The 15799-nt window shown below is 41.9% G+C and overlaps 1 protein-coding gene across 2 annotated transcripts in view; it reads right to left on the bottom strand.

Annotated features, from left to right (window-relative positions):
• The window catches only part of EXOC6B (exocyst complex component 6B), a 436117-nt gene that overhangs the window by 194060 nt on the left and 226258 nt on the right, over window positions 1-15799 (bottom strand). For both annotated transcript variants that reach the window (XM_039540501.1, XM_039540502.1), the window contains exons 9-11: window positions 6552-6635; window positions 6345-6391; window positions 2742-2862 (exon numbers count right to left, since the gene is read on the bottom strand). In XM_039540501.1, the coding sequence (XP_039396435.1) occupies window positions 2742-2862; window positions 6345-6391; window positions 6552-6635 (252 nt within the window). The remainder of the gene's footprint in view (window positions 1-2741; window positions 2863-6344; window positions 6392-6551; window positions 6636-15799) is intronic.

Below are 15799 nucleotides of genomic sequence, written 5' to 3'. Positions count from 1 at the left end.
TATTAAGGAAATCATCTGCAAACACTTGGAAGGTGGTAAGGTGATAGGGAATAGCCAGCATGGATTTGTAAAGAACAAATCGTGTCAAACCAATCTGATAGCTTTCTTTGATAGGATAACGAGTCTTGTGGATAAGGGAGAAGCGGTGGATGTGCCATACCTAGACTTTAGTAAGGCATTTGATACGGTCTTGCATGATATTCTTATCGATAAACTAGGCAAATACAATTGAGATGGGGCTACTATAAGGTGGGTGCATAACTGGCTGGATAACCGTACTCAGAGAGTAGTTATTAATGGTTCCCAATCCTGCTGGAAAGGTATAATAAGTGGGGTTCCGCAGAGGTCTGTTTTGGGACCGGCTCTGTTCAATATCTTCATCAACTACTTAGATATTGGCATAGAAAGTACGCTTATTAAGTTTGCAGATGATACCAAACTGGGAGGGATTGCAGCTGCTTTGGAGGATAGGGTCATAATTCAAAATGATCTGGACAAATTGGAGAAATGGCCTGAGGTAAACCGGATGAAGTTTAACAAAGACAAATGCAAAGTGCTCCACTTAGGAAGGAACAATCAGTTTCACACATACAGAATGGGAAGAGACTGTCTAGGAAGGAGTACGGCAGAAAGGGATCTAGGGGTTATAGTGGACCACAAGCTAAATATGAGTCAACAGTGTGATGCTGTTGCAAAAAAAGCAAACTTGATTCTGGGATGCATTAACAGGTGTGTTGTGAGCAAGACATGAGAAGTCATTCTTCCGCTCTACTCTGAGCTGGTTAGGCCTCAGCTGGAGTATTGTGTCCAGTTCTGGGCACCGCATTTCAAGAAAGATGTGGAGAAATTGGAGAGGGTCCAGAGAAGAGCAACAAGAATGATTAAAGGTCTTGAGAACATGACCTACGAAGGAAGGCTGAAAGAATTGGGTTTGTTTAGTTTGGAAAAGAGAAGACAGAGGGGACATGATAGCAGTTTTCAGGTATCTAAAAGGGTGTCATCAGGAGGAGGGAGAAAACTTGTTCACCTTAGCCTCTAAGGATAGAACAAGAAGCAATGGGCTTAAACTGCAGCAAGGGAGGTTTAGGTTGGACATTAGGAAAAAGTTCCTAACTGTCAGGGTGATTAAACACTGGAATAAATTGCCTAGGGAGGTTGTGGAATCTCCATCTCTGGAGATATTTAAGAGTAGATTAGATAAATGTCTATCAGGGATGGTCTAGACAATATTTGGTCCTGCCATGAGGGCAGGGGACTGGACTCGATGACCTCTCGAGGTCCCTTCCAGTCCTAGAGTCTATGAATCTATGAATCTGCAGATGCTCATCTATTTGGGTATATCTGAACACCAGGTTTGTAGCATGGATTCCCTTAACATGTTCATAACATGAATTAGTCCCATCTACACTGGTAAAACCAACCCCCCCATTCTGTAACATCGTTTGTGCACAGCCACATTACAACTGTATGTCCAAAGAGCTGTAATTATAAAGTAGATGAATGTAAATCTGAACATGATTTGAAAGGAAATAGCATATTGTGTCTCCACATTGCACAATTTTTAGGCTTTCCTATGAGCAGGTTACAGAACTGTGTTGGAACCAGCTAGAACAAGGTCTCAGATATGGTTCCAGCTGACTGCGGTTCCCAGAATAGCAGTATGGAAATGTTAGCATGGGGCTGAAGGCAGTTTCAATGAACAGAGTTAAATTGTAGTGGCGCTATAACTTTATAAACCTGTTCAGTAATCTGCTAGTGTGAACAGGCAGCAATGATAATGCACTACATGATGCAGTACCCAAAAGCAATTTGCAGCTGTCTGAACCTTCTCAAAACCCACATTAAGGATGACAATAGCCAGTGGAGATTCTTCAAGGAAGGCAGGGTACAATGTGCCTACCTCAGGTAGCTAGATACAGTAGAATGTGTACCTGCCATAAGTCGAATTGGAAACAACTTGGTGTGTCAATTTCATTTCCCTCTTTTCAGCTATCACCAGCCTTCACTGAGGGTGGAGTGGCCACGTTTTATTGTTGTTGTTCCCCCCAAAGAGACATTTCTAACTTTCAACTGTTTTTTAAAAGGACATAAAAAGTATAGTGCTAGTGCATGAGAACCTGAAAATAAAACTGACCAGTTTATTTTATTATGATTATGATTATTTTACCAAGCTGAGAGAAATGCCAAAAATAAACAAGTCACTTAAGTGGTGAAAATAATTTTTTTAAAAAATACTTTCAGTTTTACTCATCCAAGACATTGTAACATAGGGAAGAAAATCTACTACTTTGTCTTTAAAATGTATGATATTTAACCATATAGTGTGTCTTTCACTGGCATTTACTTCAATGGAATACCAAAATGTCCATGTTTCAGTTTAAAATACAGTACTCCATACAAAATGCATTAATCCAGTGACGGAGAATAAGTAAACTCCCCCTACTGGTGCATTCCAAAAATGGTCGACCAAATAATGGAGAAATGGAGATGTGAAGCAGTATTTATTATTTCCAGTCCCGCAAACAGAGGAGAGCTCAGTGCAGGATGATTTGGACTATCCAGAGCTATGAGTGCTGAATAAACCCTTATCAGTATATAGGTATATATTCAGTATATTATTAAAAAACAAACAGACGAACAAAAAACACAGATAAGAAACAACAAAATAAAAATCTAACTCCCAAAGACTCAGATTGTTGAACTGTTGCTGCAAATATAATGAATCGGTGGCTTTTACTTACTGAATGTGTTCTTAGTGCGGCAATAGTTTTTGACAGAGCCATTTCCCACAGTTCATCGATATAGGCTCTATTGACCAAGCCCTGGGTCGTATGTAAGATGTGATCTTCAACTACAAAAAAGCTAACAGAGGAGAAGGCACAGCTGTCAGATGGTACAGTCCCTATGACATCAACATGGTTTTACAAACATCACATGCAACTGACACATGCAAAACTAGCAAAAATCTCATCCACTCCTCCTCCTGCCCAAGAAAACCAATCTGCTGCCCAATTCTGTCTACGTATACAGAAATAAACACCAGGCGATAGACAGATATAAAACTCCACTGAATATTTCAACTGATGTTTTGAAACAAAGCTTTAATTTGTTGCTAGCAGCAAGTAAGCTGGTAAACATCATATTTAAAGTATGTGTCAAGGAGACAGGTTTAAATAATGTCACCAAAATGCAACACACACCCCACAACACAGTTGTCAGAGGGCAAACGCTTCCTATAATTTTTCCTACTGACCAATGGTTGCCTTGTGATCACTTATGCTGCAGCGGAGGAAAGAGAATTTGGGAAGATGCCCTGTCCTGCATGAAAGGAAAGGGAAGGACAGTGGGATTATTGGAGTGGAGGGAACTAATCAGCAGTGACTTGCCTTCTTGGTCATTTTCCTGCATTTATAAACTCAATCCATGCATTTGTTTAGTCTCTGGCTTTCAGGTCTGTGCCAACTTCCCTGCTCCAAAATTACCAGAGTTTTTTTGTAAAGCGGTAGCTAAATAAAGTAAACCGGGTCTCAACATATGGAACAAGAATCAGGTATTTTCTGTACATGGGATATTTCCAATTGTAGGAATTTTTAATCACAGAAGCATAAGAGTTAGACCTAGAAGTGACCTGCTACATCACCCAACCATATCTCTTGGCCCATGTAGGACTGTGCTCTATAGCACATTTATAAGTGTCTTGTCCAGTCTGCTTTTAAATGCTGCAAGCGTGGAGATCTCCACCCAGTCCCGTGAGAAGATAAGAGATCTCATATTGTCAGGAAGTTTTCCTGCCTTTTAGCTTATGTTAGACTTTCCTTCATTTTTTATTATTACCCCAGTGTTTCACCCCAAATATTTCTTCTCCTTCTCTGGTGTTTATACTTTTCACATGTGGAGGCACTGCTTAGTTAATTTAGAATTTCATATTTTTATAAGACAATTATTCTAGCTCCATGACAGAAGATGGGGCATTGTTCCCAAGAAATGGATTCCCTAAACAAGTCACACAGAAGAGTCCATATATTTAAACCAGAAGTAAAGCTAGCATCTTCAGCTTTAACCTGTTCAAACTGCTCCAGGCACGCTGTCCATCAGCCACTGAAGTCAACAGGACTATACATATCCTTAAAATTAAGTATGTTTTAGTACTTTTTTTGACTGAGGCTAGAGTGCACAGCACCTTGCAGGATCAGACCCCAGATGGTTATATAAACACGTGGCATTATTCATGTTGCTACATTAAAGTCAGTCAATATCTTCATTTTAAATCCCTGTTTATCTGGTTTATAACCACCATAAAGTATTGTTCTTGGCTAAAATAAGGATAGTCTTACAACACTTTGAAATCCTATGATGAAAGGATATGTACAGATACAAAATATCTTTTTTATTATGAATATGCAGGCATAATTCCTAGCCACATTACTATATCAGTAGGTTTTCCCCCTAATTTGAATTATCTATCCCTCCAGAGGGCAATCAATCCACTCCAATCTCTAGTTACCAAATATTTTTGCCAGATCAGAACAAGGAGTAATAAGTGATGTGCAGTCCATTAAAAAAGCTCAATACAGAAAACCTAGATTATATAAAAATATCTGCTCAGTGGAGGAAGCCCATTAAGGTACAGTAACTCCTCACGTAATGTTGTAGTTATGTTCCTGAAAAATGTGACTTTAAGCGAAATGATGTTAAGCGAATCCAATTTCCCCATAAGAATTAATGTAAATAGGGGGGTTAGGTTCCAGGGAAATTTTTTTTTACTAGACAAAAAATCTATCTATCTATCTATCTATCCACACACACACACACACACACACACACAGAGAGTACAAGTTTTAAACAAACAATTTAATACTGTACACAGCAATGCTGATAGTGAAGCTTGGTTGAGGTGGTGGAGTCAGAGGGTGGGATATTTCCCAGGGAATGCTTTACTGCTAAATGATGAACTAGCATTCGGCTGAGCCCTCAAGGGTTAACACATTGTTGTTAATGCAGTCTCACACTCTACGAGGCAGCACAAATGGAGGTTGGGGAGACAGCATGGCAGACAGAGACATGTGTGTGTGTGAGAGAGAGAGAGCTGCGCACTGCCCCTTTAAGTACGCTGACCCCGCTCTAAGTACATGGCCTTTAAAAAAAATCAGGAAGTTGAGACAGCAGCTACGGCCAGCAAGCTCTCTCGGTCCTGAGCCCTATCCTGTCCCCACCCTGCTCTATATGGAGAAGGGGTAAGCAGGGGGCAGGAGTAGTGGGGAGGGGGATACCCTGAAATTAGCCCCCCCTCTTCCCCCCTCCCTTGCACAGCAAGCAGGAGGCTCCCAGGAGCAGATCCAAGGCAGAGGGCAGGAGCAGTACATGGCAGTGGAGGGAGGGACAGCTGAACTGCCGGCAATTGATAGCCTGGTGGGCGGCTGCTGCACAGGGAACTTAGGGGAGCGGGGAGCTGATAGGGGGGTTGCTGGTCCACCCTGGTTCCAAGCCCCAAACAGCTAGCTGCAATGGGCTGCTCTTCCTGCAAGCAGTGGACAAAGCAGGCAGCTGCCAAACAATGTTATAAGGGAGCATTGCACTTTAAACAAGTATGTTCCCTAATTCAACAGCAACGGAACGACGAAACAATGTTAACCGGGAAGACTTTAAGTGAGGAGTTACTCTATTAGAAATCAGTGTCAGAATGCTATCAGTGTACATTTTACTAATGATTGCCGCTCAGATGGATATAAATGCATGCTGCGATTTACATGCAACCTTGGTTGATGAAATTTCTCCAGCATATTCCATCTTTTCAGGGGCAGCAGCCTTATCTTCTCTTCACTCCAATTCGGGCCATTTTTTGGAAGACTATTACTAGACTGTAGTTTGTAGTAGTAACAAACTCGTTTTTTAAGCCACAGGAATAGAGGCTGAATGATCACACCAACAATCATCCTTTCCTGAGCGAGGCACGGAGTGGGATATCAAAGAACTATAATCAAGAGGATTACAACATCTGCATAATTCAATCAGAACTGGCCTGTTCATCTCATTATAGCAGCAAGTTGACATGCACAGTGCACAAAACATGTTTACTCTCTTGAACTCACTGCTTGCGAAATTTGCAAGCAGTGCACAATAACGGTTCAATCTTTAGAATGCCTGCACTAGTGACACAGCAAGGTTTATGGGTGCAGTAAAATACGACTCTCCTCTTAAATGCTTAGGAAGCACAAACCACACTTTTCCTGTTTTGGCTCCTAAAAAGAATTGTCAGAAAGATCAACATTTCCTTTTTTTTGTGTGCCACTCAATAACACAGCGCACACATATTTCGAGAATGTGTATATAAAAAGAATACCTACCCTACAATTTGATTAAAATACTTCCTGTAGCCGTCTAAAGTTTCGTGCTGCAACAAAGAAAAGTGAGCAAAGTTTAAAACAAAGAAGGGCAGTAAAATTGGAAACAAATAAGAGACCACACACATGCAACAATATGTGCAGAGATAATGTGCTGCTCCTTTATTAGGCAAAGCATCTTTGATCACAAAAGCTATTAGACAGTCATACCATATTTGAGGGGGGCTGAAGCACCAGTCTAGCCTGTTTTCTTCTCTGTTTCCTGTAGTAGTTCTCAAAGGTTTCTCTGGCACCCTGAAAAACAGATCAAATGAGGTCAAGTTCCTGGCCTTAGAGTTAACCCCAATCATCTCCACATAAAACTGCTGCTTTTACATGTTAAAAGTTGATTTACACCATTTTTTTCCGACCTCAGTGCCAACATTCCTTTAAAAAGCTTGACCCAAATACCAGTTTGTCCTGGATATTTATATAGGTAACTATTTTGGCACAAGTATTTCTGAAGAATCCTGCTATGTTCACAGACACACGGACTTCCAACACTACTGTGCAGCATTTCTGTATGCACTGCACACTTACTGTACTGCAGTGCAAATCACAGAATCTCAGGGTTGGAAGGGACCTCAGGAGGTATCTAGTCCAATCCCCTGCTCAAAGCAGGGCCAATCCCCAGATTTTTACCCCAGTTCCTTAAATGGCCCCCTCAAGGATTGAACTCACAACCCGGGGTTTAGCAGGCCAAAACCACTGAGCTATCCCTCCCCACAATAGTTCTATCAGATTTTACACTTAAAAAAAACCTAGGTATGGTGGAAAATGAAACCATTTCAAGAGAGAACAAGCAAACATTTTGTGAGAAGGAACAAACAATGCTGGGGAAAGGTTACAGAAATTTCTTTAGACACTTAAGGCCCCCACCACCATTATATCTGAGCACCCGCAGTAAAACCCAGACCTACAAATAAATCTAGGGCTAGAGCTCTGGTCCTACAGTTCTATAAACACAGGCCTCTCCCACCTAACACAAAGGAAGCTACCCTCAGTTAAGCTACTCAGGGTGAGTGGTTTCCCCTTCACTAGGGAACTTAAGGCGTTTCTATTTTTTATCATTTGGTGACTGCTTCATCTTGGGCACCTTGTCCACATCCAGGAGTTGGCAATCCAGTCAGCACAATAAAAACTTCTGAGCACTCTCAGAATCCACCTTATTGAGGCATCAAGACATCCAAATTCTGCCCAGGTTATGTGGCTACGACGGTACCTTATTGTTTTATCCCTTAGCATTCCTACCTTACTGTTACCACTCTCCCCTCCCCTCTCCTTTCCACTCCACCCCACCCCACCTTACCCTCTTACTGTTTCACATCCGAAATTTGATTATAAAATCTTTAGGCCAGGGACAGTGTCTTTATTTGCACTTTAAAGACCAAACATTTTTTTAGATGCTGCACAAAACAAATGAAAACGACTCCTAAATATGTTTAGTCTGCTCCATGCACAACAAGAGACTTGGATTTTTTTTGTTTAAATGGAGAAAGTTAATTAAAAAGCCCAACAATTGTTGCTATACTTCCCACACATAAACCTCCTCCCCATATTATTGTACAAACATAGGCTGAGTTAACAGCTCCTTTATTAAAAGGTTCTCAGGAAATATCTGCCATTAATATTTCTAGCAGTGCGGTCACACATACTCCCCTCCTTTGTATGTAGATTATGGAGCTCCAGCTGTTTAGGTAAAATGTATCCACGTTGATTTCATTGAGTGGCCCCTCCAGATATAGTCACCCATGTGCTCTGTGTACCTAGATCTTGGAACACAGTTTTTCACGTTTGTAACATTGGCTCTCTATTTGTTAGAACATATGTAATGCCTTTGTCCTTACTGAAGGTCAAAAGGCAAATTCAGACTTGGTATAAGCTAATTCAGACCTGGCTTAAAGCTATGGCAAATCCCCTGAAGTCAATCAAGTTGTTCCACTTTGTACCAGGGATAAAATTGATTTTAAGTCAACAGCAAGTCTGACATTTTAAAAAGAAGCATTAGGAGCCAGAAGCTGTTTAGGAGAATAGCCTTTCCCCACGTTCCTCCCTATCTCTCTTCTGACATTACTGCCATCTGACCCCTCATGCTGTCCTTGCATCGTATCAGCTGGTGTGGGATAACAGGATTGCAAGTCAGGGATTCACAGATTTTGAGGCCAGAGGGGGCCATCATCATCATCTAGTGTCTGACCTTTTGCATAATACAAGCCAGAGAATTTAACCAAGTGGCTTCTGCCTGCATCAAGTTGGCAGCTTCTGGTTGAACTTTTAGAAAGACACCCTTAACACCCAGCTCCTTCCTGCAACCTCAGGTCTCAGACCGCCCCTTCCACCTCAGCCTAGCTCCTTTGTGAGGATCAAAGCCATTTCTCTGCAGGCAGACTCCCAGTTTGATGATTCCTGCTTGTTATGTCATCAGTGTTAGAAACACCAGCTTCATATTCGCAAGCGGAAAGAAACTAAGTCAGGAAAACTCCAAAACTCGGTGTAAAATTGAGCAACTTTTTTACAATGGAATTTTCCTTTTGAAAGGCACCATCTGGGGATTTCATAGTACTAGCCTCCTTCTTAGGAACTGCAAATGGTGCCCCAACCTACAGCGCTAAAAATCTTCAGACCTTTTAGCCCCCAGACTTGCATAATAAATACATCAACATTTGTCAGGTGATTGTTGCTATCCACTTCCTCTGACCTCCTGGTGACTGAGATGATAGTATTGAGACCAAGATTCTTGTCCCAGCTCCGCCGCTGATTTGCCCCGCCACTTTAGGCATGTCGTTTAACTTTTCTATGTCTCAGTTTCCACAATCTCTATCAGTGGCATAATAATGTTTAACTGCCTTGCAAGGGGTGTTTGTGATGTGAAAAAGTTTGAGACCCTTGACAAGTGCAAATTATGGTATTCTAAATGAAGAATCTTTGAAACAATTGCTACACATCTCTGCATTTCCCCTATGCCATGCAGCAATTCAATGGCTATTATTCAAGCACTTTTCCAGACCAAACCTCTCAACTGTACCTTCATTATGGCCAGAGTTAGGTTCCTTTCTGCTCCCCACAAATATGGTGCTTGTCTTTTTTTTTTTTTCCTCCCAATTTTCTGTTGAATTTAGGGCCGCTGAAAGGTGCAGGACTCATCTTTGAGACTGATGCTCCCAACTAACCCACATGAGGTTGTCTAACCCATTCATCCCTTGGCTACTTTGCTGACACTGCCAACATGGGTGCAAATTAATACCTGATGTAGCAGTGGCTTATATGATGAGGATTTTGTTGACTAGGAACTGGCTTGAAATGACCAACCCAGCTGGCCAAACTTAAATTTATTCATTCCAATAATAATTCATTCCAATTGGCCAAACTTAAATTTTTAAAAAAAGCTGTCATTACCAACATGGTCTGGATTTGAACTTATGGACAGGAGTAGTAGTTAAAGGCTCTGTATCCCATTCCATTTCTATGACCCATTCTAGTCCCTTCACTTTTATTCTTATACATTCCTTAGGTCAGAAATGCAGAATCATGATCCTCAGATTACAATGTTCATTAGAACAAAATTTATTCCAGCTCATTTTATGTTTCCTTTGCTAACCTCTCAACAGTTGTCTTGTATCATCAGTCTTGTTGTCTTGTATCACAGTCAATGCCATTTTACATCTCTGCCTCATATATGGGCCTTGCCAGGCTCAATTCTTTTAACAGAAGGCCCAGAATTGGCACAATGGGTGGTACAGACTCAGCTACACGACCGCATCAATCATCCTCAGACCACTGCAAGACGAAGGCCCCCTTCAGTAAGGTAATTGTCTATCTTGCTAAATAGTTAGTCAGGAACTTTTCCACAAACACCCAAAACAGGTTGTTGGCAAGAGAAAGTCTGTCTCTCTACTGACTACCTCCAAGGGTGAACCTACCAAAATTCACCTCTGAGAGCATCATTCAGATTCTTGATTAAAACCACTCAGACTAATATGGAGCAGTCTCCTGTTAACACTGAATTCACAGAACAAGCTCACACTAAATTCTAGTTTTTCCTTCCCAGAAAAAAATGTTTAGAAAAGCAACCTCAACTGACTGGGTGAGTTCCAGCAGTGTAGAGCACCCTCTGGGAAGTGCAAACAGATGAGGCTAGGTGCAATCTTCAATGCGGAAGGGAGCACCCGGGATTCCTTCAGTCACTGAAACCAGCCACTGCGATAGCTTTATACAGAATCTTCTGAGAGTCAATTGGTGGTTAATTTCCAATTATTTCCTGTACACAGAGGTTGCCATCTCACCAAACAATGTAGGTGTGATTTTGAGGTGACCTCCAGGGCTTACTGGAGTCTTCAAATGCAAGTCACTAGAAGCACAACAGCAATTTGAAACTGGTCAAACGTTTTAATGAGTAACTAAAAGAAGAACTTAATCCACGATGAAGTTTCTGCTAGGAATAGCCCCCAACCATTCAGTTAAAATAAGGCACACTTTTACTCATCCCTCAAGATGCACAGGTAAGAACTCTCCTTTTCCATACATTCCAAGGGAAAAGATGAGGAAGAGTCCCAGATATTGTCCTTATCCTCTCCTACCATTCCCCCAGCCACCTGTTCAAGTGCGCGTCTTCCATCTTCCTGGCATCCCATGCCCCTTTTTGCTCAAGTCACCTACATTCACCACAGTCACCTACAAGGTCGCACTCTCATTGTGTGTACTCTAGGGCATGTAATGCATCTTGGGGCATTACCCTTTGAACATGCTACCTAGGCAAAGGGGCTTTGCACAGAAGGTGCCTTTGGTGTTGAACCTCACTGCAGGAGAGCACTAAGGAAAGCCTGCCGCACTCAAAAGCCACCAGTGCAACCAAGCATCTGACTTTCTCCAACCCACTGTTTGAAAGCTAAATTACCAACTTTGTTTTTTTTAATGTTTTCTATTTGTCTTTCATAAATCTTCTGCCCATCAGCAATTATTTTATAAAATAAAATAAGGGGGGAGGGAAGAGCTGTTTGTTGAAAATTAAATATTTGAGGCAGCTTTACAATGTTCCCTCCCTTTCTTTCTAAAGTAAGCAGAGCTTAAGACTGAGAAACACTTTCCTTTGGGAATCACTCCAGAGAGACTATGTGTAGAAGTGTTATTCCTTGACTTTAAAACTGAGTATTGAGACTTGGGACTATATCATAAACTAGCCTCTCTATCTTTGAATGAACCTCTTTATCCCCCGCAAACTTCTATACTTAGGATACTTCAGAAAGCAAATGCCTCAATCTATCAAATGGCTTGAGTCCTAGATTTGAAAGGGCTGGAGGGGGGGAAACAACGTATTTGGAAGATATTAAATTTGAACAGAGATCCTAGAGATCAGAGACAGACAAGACATGCTGGTTCATCCCACTGATCTCACAGTCAATGCCAAATTGTTCCCTACAGAACCTCATCCAGTCTATTTTTAAATGCCCCCAAGTAATGTGAACTAAGAGATTATTCCAAAGCATAAACCCAGCTCTCTCAGGAAGTCTTTCCTGATATTCCTGATATGAGTCAGAAGTGTGCCCTTGTTGCCAAGAAGGCTAATGGCATATTGGGCTGCATTAGTAGGAGCGTTGCCAGCAGATCAAGAGAAGTGATTATTCCCTTCTATTCAGCACTGGTGAGGCCACATCTGGAGTACTGAGTCTAGTTTTGGGCCCCCCACTACAGAAGGGATGTGGACAAATTGGAGAGAGTCCAGCGGAGGACAACAAAAATGATTAGGGGGCTGGAGCACCTGACTTACAAGGAGAGGCTGAGGGAACTGGGCTTATTTAGTCTGCAGAAGAGAAGGGGGGGGGATTTGATAGCAGCTTTCAACTACCTGAAAGGGGGGTTCCAAAGAGGATGGAGCTCGGCTGTTCTCAGTGGTGGCAGATGACAGAACAAGGAGCAATGGTCTCAAGTTGCAGTGGGGGAGGTCTAGGTTGAATATTAGGAAAAATTATTTCACTAGAAGGGTGGTGGAGCACTGGAATGGGTTCCCTAGGGACGTGGTGGAATCTCCTTCCTTAGAGGTTTTTAAGGTCAGGCTTGACAAAGCCCTGGCTGGGATGATTTAGTTGGAGTTGGTCCTGCTTTGAGAAGGGGGTTGGACTAGATGACCTGAAGTCTTTTCCAACCCTAATCTTCTATGATTCCACCAACATTTTTCCCCTTTCTTAAGTTCATCCCATCCTGTTAATAATATTCCCCTGTACATGCCTAAACAGTTTCTCATTCCTTTTTTCGTTCTGCACTCCCCAAATATTAGGAAGTGTGTTTTTCCTGGGTTGTTGCTTTGCTAACCTATACTTATTTTCACTCTTGATCTATCCTCAGTCTAGTCAGCCCTCCAAAAGTTGTATTTCTTTCTCTTCTGTGAACTTCCTCTATTAGAGAGGTGGCCAACCTGAGCTGGGGAAGGAGCCAGAATTTACCAGTGTACACTGCCAAAGAGCCACAGTAATATGTCAGCAGCCCCCCATCAACCTCCCCGCCCCTGTGCCTCCTGCCCACCGGCAGCCCTGCCAATCAGCACCTCCCCCTCTCTCCCCACACCTCCTGATTAGCTGTTTCATGGCATGCAGGAGGCTCTGGGGGGAAAGAAGGAGCGAGGGCACGGCAGGCTCAGGGGAGGGGGTGGAGTGGGGGCAGGGCCTGTGGCAGAGCCAGGCTTGAGCAGTGAGCACCCCCCGGCCCATTGGAAAGTTGACACCTGTAGCTCCAGCCCTGGAGTCGGTGCCTATACAAGGAGCCGCATATTAACTTCTGAAGAGCCACATGTGGCTCCAGAGCCACCGGTTGGCCACCCCTGCTCTAATACATCAGAATCGTTCTGGTAATAAGGTGAGCAGAAGTGAATATTCTCTTCGATTGAGTTTCTTGAGGTGATCATTTGTAAGGCTTGTTTCTAATCCTTTAATCATTCTCATGGTTCTTCTCTGAACCCTCTCTAATTTATCAACATCCCTTCTGAATTGTGGCCATCATAACGGGACATAGTATTTCAGCAGTGGTCACACCAATGCCAAATACAGAGGTAAAATAACCTCTCTACTCCTGCTTGAGATTACCCCATTTGTGCATCCTGGGATCGCAGTAGCCCTTTCAGCCACAGCGATGCACTGGGAGCTCATGTTCAGCTGATTATCCACTACGGCCCCCAAATCTTTGCCAGAGTTACAGTTTCCCAGGACAGAATCCCCCATCCTGTAAGTATGATCCACATTCTTTGTTCCTAGATATATACATTTACATTTAGCTATATTAAAACGCACACTGCTTGTGCCCAGCTTACCAAGCAATTCAGATTGCTCTGTATCAGCGACCTGTCTTCTTCATTGCTTACCCTGCCTGCAAATGTTTCTAAAAGCAGCTGTTTCACTCTGCATAAATTCAGTACTCAATAACTAGTACATTAGGCATATCTGTAAAATCTATTCATCTCTTTTTTTAAAAATAGAAAAAGACAAATATTAGTGGCCTAACAAAACAGAAGTCACATTGAAAATATTATCTTCACACCCGAAACATCTTGAATCAACTAGCAGCTACAACTGGACAGAGAGAGAGTGAGGTTTCCAAGTTATGTTTCAGAGGATCTGCAACTCACTATGAAAACTTTCCTCCAAAGCAGACTATTGTCTGTGCAAATGGTTTTTTATATCTCAGTGCCTGTCTCTGGGGTAGAAAGTCCCCAGAAAAGGGAAAAAAACCACACGTGCTTGCTCATTTATTTAGATTTATTTGATTGGAACAGATTTCTCTCCCTCTCTGCCCCCCCACCATTCAAGCAGGCAGCCAAAGATTCAAAATTACAGTCACAAACTGCACATTTATTCTAATCACCGGTCCAGGAAAAGCCATCAATAACACCATATGTTTTATAAAATTACTGGGCAGAACTTTATTTTTCAAATTAGCTTTGGAGCATCCAGTTCACAAACTTGGCAACGAGCGCCAGATAATTAAACTTGTTGATGATCACCACATCGGCTGCCATAAGGGAAAATGAAATATAATCACACAAAGGCAGATGCAAGATTTAAGGAACCAAAAAAAGCTATAGCTAAGAGGTAGCAGAGGTGAAAGTGCATCCAGTTATGAATTACATGAGGATAGTTACAGTAAGTTTCCTGTTTTTACTTTAATAAATATTTGCATCTAATTTATTTTTCCTGCCATTTCAAATAATTAATGCACTGCTCTAATTTCTAAGAAGGTTCACAACTACATGCCTAGCAAAGTGTATTGTGGATCCAAAACATGCTGAACATGTCATGTCTCACTAGGCTAACCAAGAGGTTTAAGTGGTGTTAACCCCGAAACACAAAACCGTCCAATGTACAGAATGTACTAATCATTTAAGAGCTGCGTAAAACATAGTAGTGATAACACTTTGCATGGATGCAGTGATTGTCAGCGGAGACACTCCAAGCATTTTACAAGTATTTTTTTAATCCTCATATCACCTTTAATGTCTGCAGAGACCAGGTAGGACTTCTGTAAGATCTCACGCAAAAGAGGCAAAGTAAACGGCAGAGTTTGCCATTTATCCACCTCAGAAAGTGGGAGGGCTGGGTTAGTCATACTGGGATTTGAACCCAGAGTTACGAGGAGTCCAGGTATTTCAAACTAAAAGATTTAGCACAGACTTCCTACCTACTATAGTCAATTAGTGCTTGATTCTGTAGTTGCTCCCCAAGCATAACTGCTATAAACATCAATAAGAATTGTATCTCTGGAGTGGCTACAGAATTAGCCGTCTAGTCATTTGGAATAACCTAGGTTTCCAATCCAAAGGAGCACCGTTAATTTATAGCACTGGGAATCCTCTATCCACAGCTCATCTCATTTTAAATACTGCAGCTTTGGTTTAAAGTAAACAGGTTAACAATCAACTTGATCTTCCACTCGTCAGTGACAATCCTGAGTTAAAGCATGCTCCCATCTGGATTTATGGGTGTATTAGTATTGCTACCGTTTGACCCAGCCTTTTCTTAAATTTACTTTTGGCATTCACTGGCTTTTTAATCCTTGTTAGACTTTGTTCCATGGTGATTTTCAGTTACACAGAGACTTTCCCCCTCCATTTTCTCTGAGAGACTTACACAGCATCTCAACAAAAACAGAAGTGAGATCAGCTCCATCGTTACAAAACCCACTCTGGGCTTTACAAAAACTGTTAACAAAGTAAGTAGATAAGGGGATTTTTGTACCTATGGAGACCTGCCTTCAAATTGCCTAAAGTCACAGGTAGAAATTAACTGGGTGATCTGAAGTTGAGGAACATTCTTGCAAACTCTCTGTGCACAAGGCTAACACCAAAGACCATAGCAGTTCCACGAACAACAAACTTGCAGGACTGGGATCAAATGCTCTGATCATTTTTAGTCATTTATGATCCCAGAGCAGTCTTT

This window comes from Mauremys reevesii, linkage group 5, assembly GCF_016161935.1.
Source record: "Mauremys reevesii isolate NIE-2019 linkage group 5, ASM1616193v1, whole genome shotgun sequence".
Classification (NCBI taxonomy): domain Eukaryota; kingdom Metazoa; phylum Chordata; order Testudines; family Geoemydidae; genus Mauremys; species Mauremys reevesii.
Note: the sequence above shows the minus strand (reverse complement) of the source record. Positions and strands in the feature narration are given on the sequence as shown.